Source organism: Grammomys surdaster, unplaced genomic scaffold (genome assembly GCF_004785775.1).
Source record: "Grammomys surdaster isolate TR1022 unplaced genomic scaffold, NIH_TR_1.0 215, whole genome shotgun sequence".
NCBI lineage: Eukaryota > Metazoa > Chordata > Mammalia > Rodentia > Muridae > Grammomys > Grammomys surdaster.
Genome location: NW_021604660.1, coordinates 4,047,541 through 4,067,095, shown reverse-complemented (window position 1 = coordinate 4,067,095; position 19,555 = coordinate 4,047,541). Strand labels below are relative to the sequence as shown.

General features: G+C 37.9%; 1 protein-coding gene across 3 annotated transcripts in view; it reads right to left on the bottom strand.

The window, feature by feature from the left end:
• Nucleotides 1-19,555, bottom strand: part of Cep85l (centrosomal protein 85 like) — a 112,624-nt gene that overhangs the window by 27,144 nt on the left and 65,925 nt on the right. For all 3 annotated transcript variants that reach the window (XM_028772602.1, XM_028772601.1, XM_028772603.1), the window contains 2 exons: nucleotides 12,970-13,091; nucleotides 5,251-5,368 (listed from right to left, as the gene is read on the bottom strand). In XM_028772602.1, coding sequence (XP_028628435.1) covers nucleotides 5,251-5,368; nucleotides 12,970-13,091 — 240 coding nt within the window. The remainder of the gene's footprint in view (nucleotides 1-5,250; nucleotides 5,369-12,969; nucleotides 13,092-19,555) is intronic.

The window sequence follows — 19,555 nt, the reverse complement described above, 5'->3', positions numbered from 1 at the left end:
TGAGTTTTAATGGAGGAAAAAGCCCCCTTAAAGTGAAAGAAATAATTGAAAAAAAGTGACAGTCTAAGTTTAAGACATCACAGACCCTATATGTCTCTCTTCCCATGGATTATACAGGCAAGCTAGGCTTATTCATAGTTCTATTCCCTGGTCATAGTCCTTTACAGATCATGTGGAGCCTATCTCCAGTGGATACATCTGCATTACAGCTCCCACAGGTGTGGCTCAGGGAACATTGCAGAAGAAGGAGCCAGAGAAATTTTAATAGCCAGAATAGCAAGAAATCTGCAGTGAAACAATCTCTCCTAGAAATTGCTGTATAAACAACAGCCAAACAACAACAACATCAATGGGTCTGTTAATATAGAAGAGAAAGTTTTCATAGGCTTCCATCCCTTGACAAAGAACTACGGGGTAACTATTGCCTACTGGGAGAAGGATAATTAGCCTCTCACAGAGATGAGCACCCTATTGGTTGTTTAATGAAGAGTGGTAAGCCTTGAAAGCATATATATGTATATATCTCACAGAAGTCAGCAGGTTTTATTTATATATATTTGTGCATACAAATATATACATATTCATGAAACAAATACTATCAAAGCAATAGTCAGCAGGTTTTATTTATATATATTTGTGCATACAAATATATACATATTCATGAAACAAATACTATCAAAGCAATAAACATCAATTTTAAAGTGGAAGATATGGAAAGGTTTTGTAGGAGGCTGGTAAGAGGGGCTGGAGGGGAAAGGGAGAGGGGAAAGTAGTGTAATTTCAATTGAAAACAAAAAATATATCAGGAAGGAAGAGATAGACATGTTCTATGTTAAGAACTATGAATTCAGAAACTATCAGTTTTGGATGTCAAAAGTTTAACATTGTACTTTGGATGTTGGATGTTAAAAAGGATCACCTATAAAGATGAAACTCATTTATAAAATATTCAGTAGAATTAAGAAAACTTCATAGTAAAAACATAAAGAAATGAAAGGAATGGAATTTACAAACAAAACCTTTCTATTAGAGTGATCATCAGTGTATTTGTTTTGTACATGAGTGTTTTGTCTACATGTATATAATGGCACCACATGCACACAGTGTGTTTGTTTTGTATATGAGTGCTTTGCATCTGTGTAAGGGCACCACACACACACACAGTGACCACAGAAGACAGCAGTGAGGATCAGATCTGCTGGAACTGGCATTTCAGACACTTGTGAACAACCAAGTGGGTGCATGGAACTCAACCTGGGTCTTCTGCAAGAGCACCAAGTATTCTTAATCTTGGGGCTATCACTCCAGCTCTGCATCAGAGTATTTTTAATTAAGATTTTTGGAGTTCATTATTTTGTCAACTGGAAAGTCTTTGTAGTGAGTTTTATCCAGCGTCCAATGATGGCAAATTAAAACTTGCTTCTATGTGACATAGTTCAGAAGAATCAGGGTAGGATGATTCCAAACCAAAGAGAGTAGCTAGAAAGTAACAAATTGAATAACAGGACAGATAAGAATTGGGAGAAACAGAAGGGCTATGTGAGTAAGAAGCTTCATCCAGAGTGGAAGCCAGGCAGCCTGCTGAAAAGAGACATGGAGTCCCAATCACAAGACAGAGCACAGCTCCTGCAAACTGCAAATCCACTTGTGGGTTTTGGTGAGAATGACTTTTGAGATGTTTGTTTGTTTGTTTGTTTGTTTGTTTGTTAGGATGGGTCAGCAGTGGGGAGAAGTTCCATTTTGTCACTCCACGCAGCTTGGAGGGGTATCCAACTGAGCTACTCTGGGGATTTGTGAACTAAGAACTTACAGTTGTAATTCAGGGAGACAGAAGTCAATCTGAGAGCCCCAAGGTAAGAGGCAGCTATGTTAACAATGGAAAAGAAAGGACCAGACAGGGACAAGTATGAAAGTGCCAGTGGCAGGGGACCCAGGCAGTAAGAGGTGCAGAGCATTGTAACCCTTTTTTGAATATCAAGTCAGTGACCTCAGCACCTTGGAACCTTGTGGTCTGACAAGTACTGACTTTGAGGTCAGTGGGTGGTGCATCAACCTCTAGAGCTACCCATAATCATAAAGTTCAGTGGCATGGACCAAGAGGCTGAAGTACAAAAGATTATAATGGCATCCATAGCCACATCCTTGTGGCAAGCAATAATTAATGCTGAGTGGGTTCTGAAAGTACAGTCAGGGCTGCCTATAATACATCACAGTGCTGTGTTTGCTTCCTGACTTCTAATGCATTTGGGAGATACCTTCCCACATGTGGCATTAGCTACCCCAGAGTTTATAAACAAGGTTTTAGAGAATGGGAGAACTTGTCTACCCCAGACACTACAAAGCTAAAACTGGTGAGCAAAGACTACTAGTATGAAAAGAAGAAAAACTACTGACGATGGCACTGGCAGCCCAGTGAAGCCCAGCAGTAGCGTAAATCAGAGTAAAGAAAGAGGAGCATGCACAAGCTCAACCTTCTGGGCACGATGTGCATACCTGGAAGACAAAACTGTCTCAACCGCAGGAACAGGGAAAGGTTAAATGTCACTGGAAGAAGACATGGATAAAGGAGAACTAGGAACAAATCCATTATTTGCAACATAGTAAACCTCTAACGCCAGAGAGAAAATAATTATAAAAAGAACAAAGCATATCTAATTACCCAGAAAAAGAGCCAACAAAATGACAGCAATTAAAACCTCATCTTAGGGTGAGATAGTCCTACTCATCATAACCAAGCAGACCTAAATGAATAAAAATGAAGATTAAAGGGAGTTGCTACCAGATCTACTGAGATTCAGATGATCATTGGGAAATACTTTCAAACTGATAATTTATAGTAGAAAATCTACCAGAAATAAACTCCCAAACACATAACTCAAAATTAAAACTAAAAGATATAAACATATCCATGAGAAAAAACTACCCTGCAGCATTAACAGTTCCCCACAAAAGGAAAGCCCAGAACCAGACAAAACCCTCCCTGAAGTCTACCAAACCTTTAAAGAAAAGCTAATGCTAACACTCTTCAAGCTAGTCTTCAGAACAGAAATGAGAAGAACACCACCAAGCCACTTCTACAAAGCCAGCATACCTGACGCAAAGTCACATGAGAACAAAACATCAACCCATGGGCCAGTAACTCCGATGAACCTATATCTGAAAGTTATCAAAAAAAAAACTTGGAAACTAACTCAAGGATATAGGAAAAAGATAATACACCATTATCCAGTTGTCTCCTTCCAGAAAATACAAGGATGAATCAACATATATAAAACAGTAGATATAAATAACACATTAATAGACTGAAGGGCAGAAAAGCCCTTCATGATAAAATCTCCAAAGAAACTAGAAACAGAAGAACTCATCTCAACATAATAAAGGGTACATACAACAAACCTAAAGCCAATACTAACTGGGAAATCATCTGCATTAAAATCAGGAATGAGAGTAATATCCACCCTCTTAAGCAACAAAAGTCTTGAGGTCTTAGCAATAAGACAAGAAAATAAATACATGCAAATAGTATGGAAGAAGTCAAACTACCCCTGTTTACACATGGCATGATTCCATACTTACAAGACCCCAACAACTCTACAAGAAAAATCCTAAAGCTGATAAAAACACTATCAACAAAGTGGTTTTTAAAGTAGCTTTCCTATATCCCAAATAATGAACATGCCACAAAAGAAATCAGGATAATAAAATCCCATTTATAGTATTTATAATAGCTCCATTTATAACTCCAAAAACCCAAACCAACAAAAATCTCCAGTAATAAACTTAATCAGGGAGGTCAAGGACATTTACAATTAAAACGTTCAAACATGGAAGAAAAGAAATTGAAAAGTTTTCAAAAGAGACTAGCACACTGATAGACAACCCCCCCTCCCACCCTTGACACCATACTAACAGACTGGCAGAATTAAAACTATGGAGATGGTTAAATTACTAACAGTGCAATTCTTTTCTTTAAAAGAATCCTGTAATTCTTCACAGAACTAGAAAAAAATGAAATATGAAAGCACCAAAAATCCTAAATAGCAAAAGCAATTCTAAGAAGAAAGAACAACACTGAAGGACCCATAACAGCTAACCTCAAATTATACTACAGTAACAAAATTAGCATGATAATGGCACAAAGAGATATGTACAAGATAAAATATGTACAAGAAACAAGAAAATCACACCAAGTTAAGCAATAAACAAGCAAATGAATAATTTTCAAAAGAAAAAATACAATGGCTAATATTTAAAGAAACTATCAACATTTCAGCAATAGGGGAATGCATACAATGAAGTCCTCTCTCACTCCAGTCACAAGGAGTATCATTTTTTTTAAAAGCCAGCAAAGCTGGGAAGGAAGAGTCATTAAGCACAGTGGTGGGAAGCTAAACAGGTGCAGCTGCTCTGAGAACAGACTAGAGGTGCTTCAGAGAAGTAACCGCAGAGCTGACATATGGTCCAACACTACCACCCGAGCAGGAGGAAGCTAAGCATACCAGAGACACGTCATACCCCCCTTCCCCCCCTCGCTTACTGTTGTGCTATTTGCCAGAGTCAAAACATGGAACAAACCTAAATATCAATCAATAACAGATAAAAAATTGAAATGTATGCATACAGGATGGTTTTATTCCTCTGTAAGGAAAAATAAAAATGGTTATTTGCAGGAAAATGGATGAATGGAGTTCACTGTATTAAGAAAAATAAGCCATATGTAGAATCTACATTTAAACATACAAATATGTATACTTACAACAGAAATCTCATTTCTCAGAACTTTAATTTGCAAAGATAAATGCATGTGAGAAGCAAAGCAATGTTTATAAAAGGTTATTCATTGTGACATCATTTATAATATACCCAGATACCAAACAACCTTAATTGTCATGAGTCAGAGATGGTTGAATATATTATGATGTCTATAGAAAATAAATGTAAGTGTAGAGAACAAAGCAATGTGCATATGCCTAAGGAGTTTTGTAAATGTACAGAGCTGCAATGCATTTTTACCTGTGTGTGATATGCATCACTGGAAGGCCATCCAGACGCTGAAGAGAGTGCATTCTGTGTGTGGGGGGGAAGACTGAGACAGAACAGAAGGAAGAAAGTAGCGGGCATGAACTATGCAAACATACTCTACAGACTCACTGTTATTTAGAGCACTGATGTAAGGTGCTCTACGGTTATAAATAGAATATACTACAAGTAGAGATTCACTAGTCCACTACAAAGTGTTCTAAGTCTTACCGGTAAACTACTCATGTAGGAGTCTTCACAATTTACATAATGCCCTAGCATAGCATGCTGGGCCCGTAGTTCATTATCCCTTATCCTTTCATGGAGGTGGTTAATTTGTTGCTTCTGCCTGCAAAACATGAAGTGAAATTGTATTACGAAGAATCAACTTTTCTAAGAAACAGTGAAGAAAACTTTTGGTATGCTGATACTTTTACACATGTAAAGTTTTGTCTTATCTCACCCACTGAAGGAAAAAAAGAAAAGGAAAGAAAAAGAAAGAAAACCATGGGGTTGGAGAAATGTCTCAGAATATAAAGTGCTTGTCACCCAAAGAGCAGATTCAAATCCCCAGAACCCGTGCATGTCAGGCAGGCATGGTAGCTCTTGTAGCATCAAAGATAAAGAGACAGAGGATCCCCAGAGCAAGTTGGCTAGATGGATTAGCTGGAATTGGATAACCTTGGTTCAGTTAGAGATCCTGCCCCAATAAATAAAGGGGAGAAAGATCTGGGAAGACAACTAAGATCAACTTCAGGCCTACACAAACATCTAAGCACACTGCACATACATACATGTGCACGTGTACACACACACACACACACACATGAAAAAGCAAGACTGAAAGAAGCTATTTACAACACAATAATATATATAATATATGTGTGTAAACAAATGGAAATCTATGTATTAATTTCTGAACTGCATATTCAAAGCTCAATAGAAAGTTTTCTCTAGAGAAAAATTAAGAGGAAAGATATCCTTTCCACAAAAATAGCAGATATTCACTTTTGCTTTTTTAATTTTTTCCTCAGAAATTAAATTTTTACAAACACTACTTCTTTTCCTGTATTGACTTCCAAGTTAGGTTAAATTATTTTTTCTATGAACATAGTTGTGAAAATTGCCTGATGGATGTGACCTGGGGTCTCATTTGTGGCTGGCATTTGGAGAAGGACCTCTGGCGACCATGTCTTTGATGGAATCTAACTCTAGCTCACCACTGTTAGTATTGACCTGTAGAACTGATTTCCTGAGACTGAAACAAAATATTTAAATATACTGATTCAGTAATGCTATATACATGAATATAAACAACTATAATAAAAAGTAAACTATCAAAACGATATAGATACTTAAATTTAACTGATAACTATGATGCAAAATAAACATCCTTTCCTCACTATAGTGTCCATCGACCATCTCAAAGCAAAGAATACTTATCATAAGTAACCATTAATATTAATTTTCCTATTCATTTTTCCTCTGATTAGCATAAAAATAGCACAAAAGTAGTAAGTTTCATTACAATATCACCATACATTTGTCACACTTAGCTCGTGGTTATTCTCTTCCCTTGCATCTCTCCCCCAGGATTCTTCCTTCCCTCTCATGATCCCATTCCCAGTGTCATGACCTACACACAGACACACACACAGACACACACACAGACACACACACAGACACACACACACACACACACAATTTTAAATTTAGGTTCCATATATAAGAGTCCATCCATTTATCTGAATATGTTATGTCTTCAGATTTCGTTGTGGCTGCATAAAATTCCATGTAATGTGGTTTACATATATTTTTATCCATCTTTGATATACATCTAGGCTGGTCCCATGTCTGTGTTACTGTAAATAGTTAACAATAAACATGAATGTAAAAAGTATCTTTGTGGTGTGCTGACTTAGGAGTTCTTCAAGTATATGTCCAAATTGGTATGACTGAATCACATGGATTCCTACTTTCAGTTCTTTGAGGACCTCTATGGATATGGAACTGATCTTCCCCATGTCCTCATCAGTATTTCTTGCCATATGATTTTTTTAAAAAGAGGCATTCTGCTTGGAGTAAGATGGAATATAAAAAAATTCAAATTAATATTTTCCAAATTTTTCAAGTATTTATGGCTATTTGCATTTCTCCATTAGAAAATGATCTATTCATTTAACTAGGCTATTTACTGATTGGATGACAGTTTTATGATGTTAATTTTTACAATACTCTGTATGCTCAAGATCTCAATCCTCTATTTAAAATAAAGTTAGCAGCTGGGCAGTGGTGGCACATGCCTTTAATCCCAGCACTTGAGAGGCAGAGGCAGGAGGATTTCTGAGTTCGAGGCCAGTCTGGTCTACAGGGCGAGTTCCAGGACAGCCAGGGCTATTCAGAGAAACTCTGTCTCGAAAAACAAAAACAAAACAACAACAACAAAATAATAATAAAGTTAGCAAAGATTTTTTTTCCATTCTGTGGTTGTGTATTCACTCTGCTGATTATTTTGATAGGTGCTTGCCAATTGTTGACCCACCCCAGCCAGTGAGGCTGTCTCCATGCACCCTAGAGCACTTCACATTTTTATTACTAAAGCAAGTAATACATGAGGTAACATTTATAGCTAAAGCACACACAAGCATAAGAAGGGAATATACCTAGTGCTATATATTATGAGAATTATCTTTGGTCATGTCAAAGAGCCAAGAATACTCCTTCTTTGGCTTTCTCACAAAGATACTGTGAACATGCCAGGGCTCCCTTCATGTCCTTGCTTTCAAGTGCTTCCACTTCTCACAATGTGCTAGACATAGACAGTTTTATATCAACTTGACACAAGCTAAAGAAATTTGAGAGGGAGGAACCTCAATTGAAAAAAAAATGCCTAAGAAACATTGGGTTGTAGGCAACCTTGTAGGCCATTTTCTTAATAGTGATTGGTTGGGGAGGACACAGCCCTATTATGGGTGGTGCCATCAACCCTGGGCTGATGGTCCTGAGCTCTCTATAAGAAAGCAGGCTGAGCAAGCCATGAGCAAGCTAGTAAACAGGCCTCTTCATCAGCTCCTGCCACCAGATTCCTTCCCTGTTTGAGTTCCTGTCCTGATTTCCTTTGATGATGAACCATGCTGTGGATCTGTTAACCAAATAAACTCTTTCCTCCCCCAGTTGCTGTGGTCATGGTGCTTTGTCACAGCAACAGAAACCCTAACTAAGACACACAGTTCATGCAACTCTTCCTCAGACACCTTGTGCAAAGAACATCTGTACTCTGCCCCATTCATAGTTCACAGTAAGTTCACAGTTTTCTTACACAGGCTCTCACAGTAAATTCCTCATATTATTCCTGTTCTTCTGAGCAAATCCTTCCTCATGCATCACTATGTCTTCCTCTAGCAGTTACAAACATTCAGGCTTGCACTAAGGTACTGAATCTATTTTGAATGGTTAGTTTTACAGAGAAAGGGATCTACTTTTATTTTTCTACATGTAACAATCCAGTTTTCCCAATACCATTTCTTAACACAACTGTCTTTTCTCCAACATCTGTTTTTGATAGCAGTGTGGCTGTAGCTGTATACGGTATGGCTAGGTCCATTACTGGTCCTCATATCTGTTTCTGTGACAATATCATGTTGCTTTCTTACTGTGTTTCTGTAATAATTTAAAATCAGATTCCTCTGAAACCTCTAGTATTATTCTAATGATTACTCTTGACTACTAAGGGACTTTGTTCTTCTAAATGTATTTTGTTGGGGCTTTGTTTTGTCTTATTGATAAGAGACAGCTTCAGGTATCCTGGGTTGGCTTTGAACTCACTATGTAGCCCACGGGTGGCCTTGAACTTCTTTTGTGTCTGTGTGTGTGTGTGTGTGTTCATTATTTATTCTTTCAGACTATCATACATGTATACAGTCTATCACTATGTAGCCCACGGGTGGCCTTGAACTTCTTTTGTGTGTGTGTGTGTGTGTGTTCATTATTTATTCTTTCAGATTATCATACATGTATACAGTCTATTTTGATTACATCCACCCCTCCACATGATCTTCCCTCTAATTCCTCCTAGACTTCCATCACAACAGCTCCATCTCTACTTCATGTATTTTGTCTAAAAAACACTGAGTCCAACTAAGTGTCTTCCATGTGCCTGAGTATAGGGCCATCTAACAGAGGAACAACAACCTGCCAGGAACAACAACCCTGAAGAAAACTGACTTTTCCCTTCAGCAAACATCAACTGCCAATAGTGCTCTGCTAGGGGTGGGGCTCTATGATCTCTTCCCAGACCCTTGCTGGAATTTTAACTAGCTTATGTCACTTAGGCAACCATAGCCACTATGAATGCATGTGTGCAACAATCTTATTATGTTAAGAAAACAGTTTTACAGAAACTACTGGGTCATATGGTCTTTCCACCACATCTTCCATGACAATCTGAGCCTCAAAGGGGAAGTGGGGAGGACAGTATTCATGCCTGGCACTGTAAACTAGGTAAAGGACCCATGGCTGCATAGGTCACAGACCCCATTCTATTATTTTGATAAATGTACATACTATCAATCTGTCTTCTTAATAGTTACCTTTATATCAATATACCACTACAACTATCTAACCTCATCAAAGAAGATTCACACTAACGAGACCTTGAACTTCTTCCCTTCTTGCCCCTATGTCCAGAGTGCTAGGACTACAGGTTTATGTGGTGATGGGAACTGAGTTTGGTGCCTTGTGTATGCCAGGCAAACACTCTGCCAAGTGAATTATATCCCCAGTCCCCAAAGAAATTTTAGAATTAACATTTTTCTAATTTTATATGAGTATCTTTGGAATTTTCATGGTAATCCTTGATGCTGCAGATTGCTTTGGGTAATTTAGCCATTTCTACAAAATTAATTCAGCTAATCCATGAACACAGGAAGATTTTCATCTAAGTATTGTTTTTTCAGTTTCCTCAATGCCTTAAAGTTTACACTGTAGAATTTTTTTATTTAGTTAGTTAGGTTTATTCCTGCATATTTTATTTTTATTGATGCTATTGTTAATGAGATTTTCCGATTACTTCTTGTCATGGTTATTTACTGGTATACAAAAAAGCTACTTATTTTTTTGATATTGTATTCTGCTACTTTGGTGAAAGTGTTTGTTGGCACTAAGAGGTTTAAGTGGACTCTTTATAGTCTTTTCGTATAGGATTCTACCCAATCTGAAAGAAATCATGCCATCTACAAATAGAAATAACCTCTGTGGGAAAATAGCCACAGCGGAAGTGGAGTCCCGGAGGCTTTCCACGAAGGTGGCCCCACATACCAGATAAAGGTCTGGGTTTCTAGAGGCTGGAGGCTTTGGCAGCGGCAGGCCCCAATGACACGAGAAAGTCCTTGGTTCCAAAAGGGTTTATTGAAATGGCGGATGGTGGATGGATTTGGATGTATCCCCCTGAAACTCAGGGCAGTCCTGAGTTAAATAGGGAGGGAGAAAGGGGGAGGATCTGGGGAAGAATCCTTAATTTGTTCCGCCCTCTGGCCTTCATTAGTATGTAAATCCCTAGGGCCTGAGGCCTCTAGTCACACCCTCTACCTGTGCACTTTGGGAGGGGCTGTAATGGCCTACATGACTGAACAATGTATATCTATGGAAACTAGGCTGTGTGTCAGGACTCTGGGTTCTGCTGACATGGCCGAACACCTGCCGTTTCTCACTTAGAGTCTCGGGGTTCCAGGCCCATGCCCAGCCATGAACCAGGCTATCCTTATGCAGTCCCACAAACCTCTTCCTTTTGTATTTGTATTATACTATTACCACTACTGTATCATCATCATCATTATTAATGTCTTAGCGAAGGTAATATTAATAATATCAATGGCCCTTTATTGTGAAACATTACTGCTTTGATCTCTCTGATGGTTAATTTAAGCTGTTGTAAAATGCCTATTATCTGAATATCTATTTCATCTTTAAGGCTTAGGAATTTTCTGTGATAACCTCACTGACTAGATCCAGTATGTCTTTAGTGTGTATCTCATCATCTTATTCTATACCATGGATTCTTGATGTTCAACTTCAACTCTTCCCTCCTCTTCTTTTCCTCCTCCTTCCTCTTCTCTTCCTTCTCCTCTTCCTTCTTCTTCTTGGTCAAGCCTACTAATCATGGTTTCTAGTTGACTGATCTTTTCATTTCCAACTCTTTTTTTCAAAACCTCAAATTCCTAGTTAAATTTTCATTCATGCTGCTGAATTTTCATTCATACTATTAATTTTTTCCAACCTTTTTGAAAAAATTATTGTCCTCAGATTCCAGATCCTCTTTCTTATCTTTGATCATTCTTACAGAAAACATTTTGAAATCTTCATCTGGTATTTCACTCATTTCAATATATTTGAGTTCAACAGTTAAAGAAGTATTATCCTTTGAAGAAGGCATATTGCTTTGCCACAACACTCCCAGCCCATGTTTCTGATAGATTCTGTGTTATTCTGTGTTTTAATTTCTGTTGTTGGTTTAGATAGCTCGTCTGGTTTGTACTTGCTGAGCAGTCTATTATTTTCAATTTCTCTCTCTCTCTCTCTCTCTCTCTCTCTCTCTGTCTCTTTCTCTCCTCACTCTTTCTCTCCCTCTATCCCTCCCTCCCCTCCTCCTCTTCTTCCTCCTCTACTCTCCCTCTTTCCACTCCTTTCTCTCTCTTACTCTTCTTTCTTCTCCCGCTGCCTTATCCCATGTAGTCCAAGCTGGCCACCAATGTGTTATGTAGCCACTGATAGCCTTGAACTCATGCTCCTCCTGCCCTTGTCTCTGCCTTCTGCATCTGGGGAATACAGGCATTCGGAGTACAACCAGTTTTAGATGGTTCTCAGTAGCAAATCTAGGGTATTGTGTATTTTAGACAAGTACTCTACCAACTGAGATATGTTCCCAGTCCACTTAATTTTTGACTGATCATTTATCAAAAACTAGCATTGTTTAACCTCCCTTTATGTTATTGGGTAGTGAACCCAAAGTCCTGTGCTTATGAGACAAGCATTTTAGTCCTAAGCTAAGCTGTGTCTCTAGCCCTGAGTAGCACACTTGTGAAGGCTCAATCCTAAGTACAACTAGAGAAAAAACAATTTGCTGCTTCTCCTCCCTCTTTGCTATGGATCTGGGCAGCTGATGCTCTGTTATACTTTCTTCTCTCTTTCAACCCATTTTTCTCCAGTTGTTTTTAGCTATCTTCCTTCCTTCATTTATCCCATTGTTTCACACAAAAATAAGCAACAACTAACACTGGTTACAGAAAAAAATATCTTCCTCAAATGCTTTCTAAAGTATCGTAATAGAACACCCTTGATAATTCCAAAAGTAGATATAAATGATCTATACTTATATATTTTAAAGATAACATAATGCAATAACCTTATTATTTCTTACTCAGAATAATCAAGAGACTTTCTATTAAAACTAAATGAATTCTTCTTGGTAACTCTGGTACTAAAATATTAAAAGTTCTTACAATGTTATAAAAGAAACACTTCTGTAATTCTTACTCTAGACAATGTAAATTTTAAAATATTTCCTTTTCATATTTAGGTGGTCTCAAATCTAATATATAATAGTTCAAAGAACTCATCATTTTAGAGTAGCTTTTCAAATTTGACAGTCTCTAAAGACAAATATAAAGTCACCATCTTGCAGCTCTGAGAGTTCAATGTAGCATACAAAGAAAGGACAAAGAGTATCTTCTAAACCATGAATTTCACTAAAGCAAATGTAGAGCATGTCAGAAATCAAATAGACAAACAGATCCTCAGTTCTGACAGCTCTTGCATGCCATGGGACTGGAGAGGGCAGACATGAGACATTAATTTGTTTAGTTTCAAATTTTAAGTAATGGATACAACTGTAATTGTTTCACTAATCTAAACTTTTATAGTCTGAAGTCGTGAGTAATTAAAAAGCAGACTCACCTATCAATTACAATTTCCTTCTGCCTCAGAAGTCCTTCTTTTATTTTCAGCACTGATTCCCATTTACTGAAATCCTGGAAGCCAGGAGGTGAATAACTCTGACGAGACGATCCAGTTAAAACCTGCACAAAAAGTTTACACATTTAGTATGCTATCTAAAGGAAACATCTGCATATCAGCCAGTATTTTCCCAATGGTTTCCATTAAGAAACAAACAACTCTCTCCTTTCTGCCCCACCCCCACATTAAAAAAGACACACAAAGCACATCGGAGAAGCCAGTAAGCAGTCCTGCCACAGTCCTGCCACAGTTCTGCCTCCAGTCTCCAACCTTGACCTCAATGATGGACTGACTTAAGATGTCTTTCATTGATCACTTATTGTTTATTTAGGACAATAGGATAGATCTTTAGTAGCTAGAAGCTGTAAAGTAAGTCCTGCCAAGTTCTCAATCTCCCCAGGAGGGTGAAGACAGACTAAGAAGTACTCATGAATTTGGGGGGGTGAGGTAATTATTCATAAAGGGAATGATGATAACTATGAACAATGCCAGGACTTTCAGCTAAACCTTGGCAATGTCCAAGATACTCAGAGAGGGCAGCTTTGCTAGTAGCACTTTTATTGAGTGCTTTAGAAAGTAGGATGGAGACACTCTTCAGACTGCATTATTATCTATAGACAAAAACCACAGGATGTCAAAACTGATGGTTTCCCCATTGTGTATCCTATGAATCAGTCTAATGTAAAACATTACTCTTACACTGTAATCATGCTTCATAAATCCATTAAATTATATTGCCAAATACGTCTAGAGGATACCCTGGTCCTAATGGCTAAGAACTGATGAGTTTTTCACTGAACAAAGCACTGGAACTTCTAAGAGGTAAGCTGAGCTTGGAGGTAACTTCCTGGCCTAGAGCACCTGGAAGTTACTCTGTGCTCTCAGACATTTGGCATCTTTTCTTGTTGAATGCAGGGAATCATTTTTACACAGATGACCCACACCTGCTCAAGGATTACCTAATGATCAGGAAAGGGTAACTGCAAGGACTGGTCAACCCCAAATCTGCTTCCAACCCCTTTCCCTACTTCAGATAGGCTTCTCCAAGGTCTGTTCCTTTAGGGTGTCCCCTGCCAGGACTACCAAAAGAAGCCCAAAGCACCTGTGACAGATCTTTTTCAGTCATTGCCACACTGTGCAAATTCAACCCATATTCTTGTGGAACAAAAGGATAAACTGTAGAGACTGAAGAACAAGATGACTATGGCCCAAATGGCATCTTTACCCACTCCACAAACAGGGACTCCTGCCTCACTGCAACACTGATGTCTAGGCCCTGGACACAGTTGTGTATTTCTCTGACATACAGTAGTACCATGCAAACTTTCTCACCTATGGGTGTTTTGATAGAGAGTTGTAAGAATCACTATGGACATTGGACCGTAAAGATATTCTGTTATATATTAAAATGCAATAAAATTGGCTTTTACATTTAAAAAACACATTTACAAATACTATATATTAAAGAATCTCAAACATGTTCCAAAGTAATATGTAATTCTAATGAATAACTGACAATAAAAATTTTTAAAGGTCTAGCTATTTGTAGCATTACATAGGAGATCTTACATTCATTACCATGTATAAGTAGAAGTTTTCTGAAAATCAGTCAGTTATTACCTCAGGAAGCAGTTCAATGAAGGAAATGTTCTATGGCTCAGATAAAATTACCAGGATTATCATCACAGGCAAGAGATAAACACAGCACCTGAGTACCCAACCTGTAAACTGTCATGATCATATCATCATTTAACTTCATTAACATTTCAAAATCACAAATATTTTCTCAAGGCATAAAATATTACCCACAAATAACTATTATGTGGATGATTTAGATGGTTATTTGTCTCCACTATAATTGCAAAATCTAGCAAAAATGTATTGGGGCTTTAAGAAAATTTTCAGATACTTAACATCTATCAACAATAATAAAAACCAGTGTCTAAATATGGTAAAACTATAAAGGGGTCTTGAGAGGTGAATAAAAGACCCCCTTTTATTGATTATTTATTTATTTATTTATTTATTTATTTATTTATTTATAAAAGGTGGCAGGTACCAGAGTACATGTGCTATGAAAGCAGGAGGAGGAGTGGAAGATTTAAAAGAAGAAATGGGTAAGAAGACAGAGAAGAGGCAGTGGAGGGATGGTTAACCAAAACTACATGAATTCATACTGAAAGCTGATACTTGCTAAAGTAATTTAAAAGTAAGACTCTGAATGAGATATGCTGTGTGGATATAAAGCTGCTATCAAAATCCACAGGTTATTGAATAAAAGCTCAGAGCCACAGGCGGGCTTCCCTCTACAAGTTGTTGGTGCAGGAGACTCAAGTCCTTTGAAATAATACAGGCAATTGCCACTACTGTGATTTGCCCACCAGATGGTAAAAGCCTATTGTTGAAGACACCTGAGCTCTGTTTGCAAGACACAGAGAATCCACCTAGAACTGAGTGATAACCTTCCTCCCTGCTGACTAGCTTTCACAGTGCCACAAGATGCTAAATTGGTTGCCGAAGGCAAATTGCCACGCACAGTACTCAGTTAAAGACCCTGTATGCTACACTACTACCAGCTAGGCAAGATCTAGCCACTGGTACAACAGTGGCAAGTCTGCTGTGGGAGAATCCAACCATTTTCTATTGAATCTGAGGTCTGATCCATAGGCGGGAAGTTAAGTCTGGTACTATAAACCCGACCGAGGAGCCTATATACACCTGTTAGTGAAACACTGTTTTCCTTGTGATTGATGACTAAGCCCCACCCACTTCCTTTTAATTTTTCCCTCTCCACACTAAACCCACTCTTTAGAACACCCCCACAATGCAACAAATAAGGAGCTATATTCCAGCATATAAATAATTTTTTAGGACTCTATTCTGCCTATAAATGGTATCCTTTTTGGCTAGCTACTTCCTGTGCAAATCAGCTCTCCAAACACTACTAAAAGACTGCATTCAGTAGATGGAACTACAACTAAAATCCAGGCATAGCCCTAACTCAGAATACATCTATGTATGCACGTATATGTATGCTATGGTAATCATTTGCTAACAGCAGCCAGCAAGTTACAAGTAAACAAAACAAATATCCACCATAAATGTTGGAAGTAGATATAGGTTGATAACATCTGTGAGAGGGTTGTGCTATTCTGGGTCAGTTCATTTCTTTACTTGCAAAATTCTATTAAAGATTTCTATCAAGAATCCCTAATTTCTTTCCCATGTCATGCTTGCTTTACTGTCCAACAAACACAAAGAAAAGCCCTTTATTAGGGGACAGGTATAAGACAGAGACCCAGACAGGTGACAGACACAGAACAAACATAGGCAACATGGACAGACAGGTCAGATGTACACAGCAGACTATGCATGTATCTATCAGGAAACACAGACTTTCGACAGAATACACACAGAGGGAAATAAAGATTTCAAACTTAGGCTCACTTCATCAAACTAATAGAACAGGAGGCCTGTGGTTTCGATCCTTAATGCACCATGGACACATTTTAGTCCCCCTCTGAAGTTTCTCTAATGCATTTACTGACACAGTATATATCAACAACTCTAAAATTTTCGATAAAATGAATAATTTCCTAGGAAACTGTCAATCTTTGAATAATTTCTTGAGTAATTTTTACATTATGTTATGTTAGCAAGAGATAAAGTTGAGACAAGATCTGGATTTCAAACAAGTGTTAGTGCATGTGTTAAGGCTCTTTTAATTGTCATGTTAAAATTACTTTTGTTTCTTCTACAGTATTTAATGTAAACTATATTGATGGTACACTTTCTAATTGTGTTAGTGTGTTGAAACCTGGCATGTCTGTTACAGGAGTCTATCAACCAGCTTTTGCTTTTTTGCTCTGAGTATTATGGAACCTTGGTATTCAGAAAAAAAGCTTGGAAGAAGTGAGTCAGGCTTTAAGCAGAAGCAAGAGGGTAGTGGGCTTGATTATTGCTGGCATAACAGCTTTTATTACATTAATTGCTAGCACCACTGCTTCTGCAATTGCTTTGACACAAAAAGTTAAGACAGCTACTTTTGTTAATCATTTAGCAAAAAGATGTTACTAATACATTGAGTATTCAAGGTTTAGATAGGTGTTTAGAACAACAGATTGATGTTCTTTATCCTCTTCAAATTACTGGAAGGAGTTTCACAGTTTAAGAGTAAGGAGCCATCTCGAGTGTCATGTCAAATAACAAAAGAATTGTGTTTTGTCTAAAATTTACAGTGATAGTCATTATAATTAGGAAAAACTTTAAAGACACTTGCAGGGTACTTGGCATAATTCTAACACCTCTCTGGATGTTTTAACTTTGTATAGTGAGCTTATGAATTTAAAGAATGCTGTTCTGCTGAGCTTTGATGCTACAAATACTGCTGATAAAATTACCCATGGCCTGACGTCAGTATTTCCATTTTAGTCAAGCTTCAAAAATGGCATATATAGCTTGATCATGCTAGCCCTTTTTGTCCTGGAAATACTTTTATTCCTGCCCATCATATTAAAGCTTGTCTTTAGCAACATCAAAATGTTGGTGGCCTAAACCTGAAAATTACCCCCCCCAGACAGAGTTATTAATTTAACAGGCTAGCAAGACAGGGAAGGCTAAGATTCTGCACAGAGCTTTACCAACTTAAGACATAAGTGCATTGCTTTTGATAATGCATATTCCACAACAGGTAAGGAAGGCATTCTTGTCAGAATGACCTAAGACAGGCTCAATCTTGTTTATGAAATAAAAAAGGTGGAGATGTAAAGAGCTTTTGGGGCATCTTGGCAGGAATCTGACATTGGCCAAGGACAAGAAAATGGCTTCAGGCAGGAATGTGACATTAGGCTAGAACAAAGAAGTAATTTCAGGCAGAAAACTAAATCTTAGGCTAGAACAAAGCAGTAATTTCAGGCAGGAATTTAAATCTTAGACTAGAACAAAGAAGTAGGCTTCGGGCATGAAAATGACTTTGGGCTAGGACAGGGAAGTAGGCTCAGATAATTTGGTCATCCTGATAAGCCCTTAGAAACAGTGATCATGAGAGTGATCATGGGACTTTGTTTATTGCCTTGCTTATTCTTTGATTATTTGTGTTTATTGTCTTTCTTGTTCCTTGACTATTTGCATCTATTGTATTGCTAGTTCTTCAACCTAGAACTGACCTTAATACTTGTATGTAATTAAAATGGTATAGAAGCAGATTGGGGAAAAAAATAAAATAAGAAGGAAAAGAAATAGGGAGGATTAGAAAAAACAAAACTTTATCAAATAGTCATAACTTTACAGGTAGTTTCTATTTGAATGAAAAAAGGCAAAGCTTTTGTGTAAGATAATGTGGCGGTTTGCATGAAAATTGCTCTTATGCTTGAATCCTTGGTCTCCAGTTGGTAGAATGGTTTGGTAAGGCTTAGGGGGTGTGGTCTTGCTGAAGGAGGTGGTACCTTATTGAAGGTAGTGTGTAACTTTGAAGTTTCAAAAGCCCACAACAGACCCATTCTCTCCCTCTCTGCCTCTAACTTGAGGATTGAGATGTAAGCGCTCTGCTACTGCTCCAGCACCATGCTGTGCTCCCTACCATCCTGACCATGGGCAAACCCTCTGAAAGTGTCAACAAGCTTTCAATAGAATACTTTCTTTTATAAGGTGCTTTGGTCATGGTGTTTTGTCATAGCAATAATATATAATATATATATATAATTTATATATTTTATATATCTATAATGTTTTAAACTGTAATTTTGTAACAGTCATTGCTGTACAAATTCTGCCTAATTACTTGTCTTAGTTACTTTTCTATTGCTATTCTTATAAAACAAAGTATTCAATTGAGGCTTGTTGACACTTTCAGAGGATTAGCCCATGGTCACGATGGGCTAATATAAAATATATTATATATATACATATATGTGAGTCACTATCCTCTGCACCTGTGCTGTTATGCCCGATCCTCCATCTCTATGCATTTCCCTGAGAAGACTGCTCAAGGAGAAATCCAAACTTAGGTGATAAGCTGCCAAGTGTGTCTCCTTGTTCCTGTTTTGATCCTTGTTCCTGTTTTGATCCTTGTTCCTGTTTTTATTCCTGTTCCTGTTTGTGTTCCTGTTTTGTGGGGAGTATAAAAGGGGTCTACACAGTTGAAAATATAGCATTTGGTTCTTTACCAGATGACTCTTTGTCTTTCTTTCTCTCACCCTCAGCCCTCCGCCGATCCAAGGAACTCAGTTAGCTATGCTGGCGTAGCTGACAAGTGGAGGTTCCCACCGAGATCGGAAAGAAGAGGAAGATTGCTGTCAGGCCGTCTCCGGGGTGCACATTAAGACAGGAGACGTATTGGGCACGGACCGAAAGTAAATTTTCGGGGTAAGTAAACGCCATGGGTTTGGCACACAGTAAGGAGTTGCTAGCTAAGCAACTATCTACTCTTCTGGCTCAGCGGGGAACTGCTGTTAAAGCTAGGGTTATTGAAGAATTTATGAAAGAAGTACAAAAATTCTCTCCATGGTTTGTGGCAAACGGCACTTTT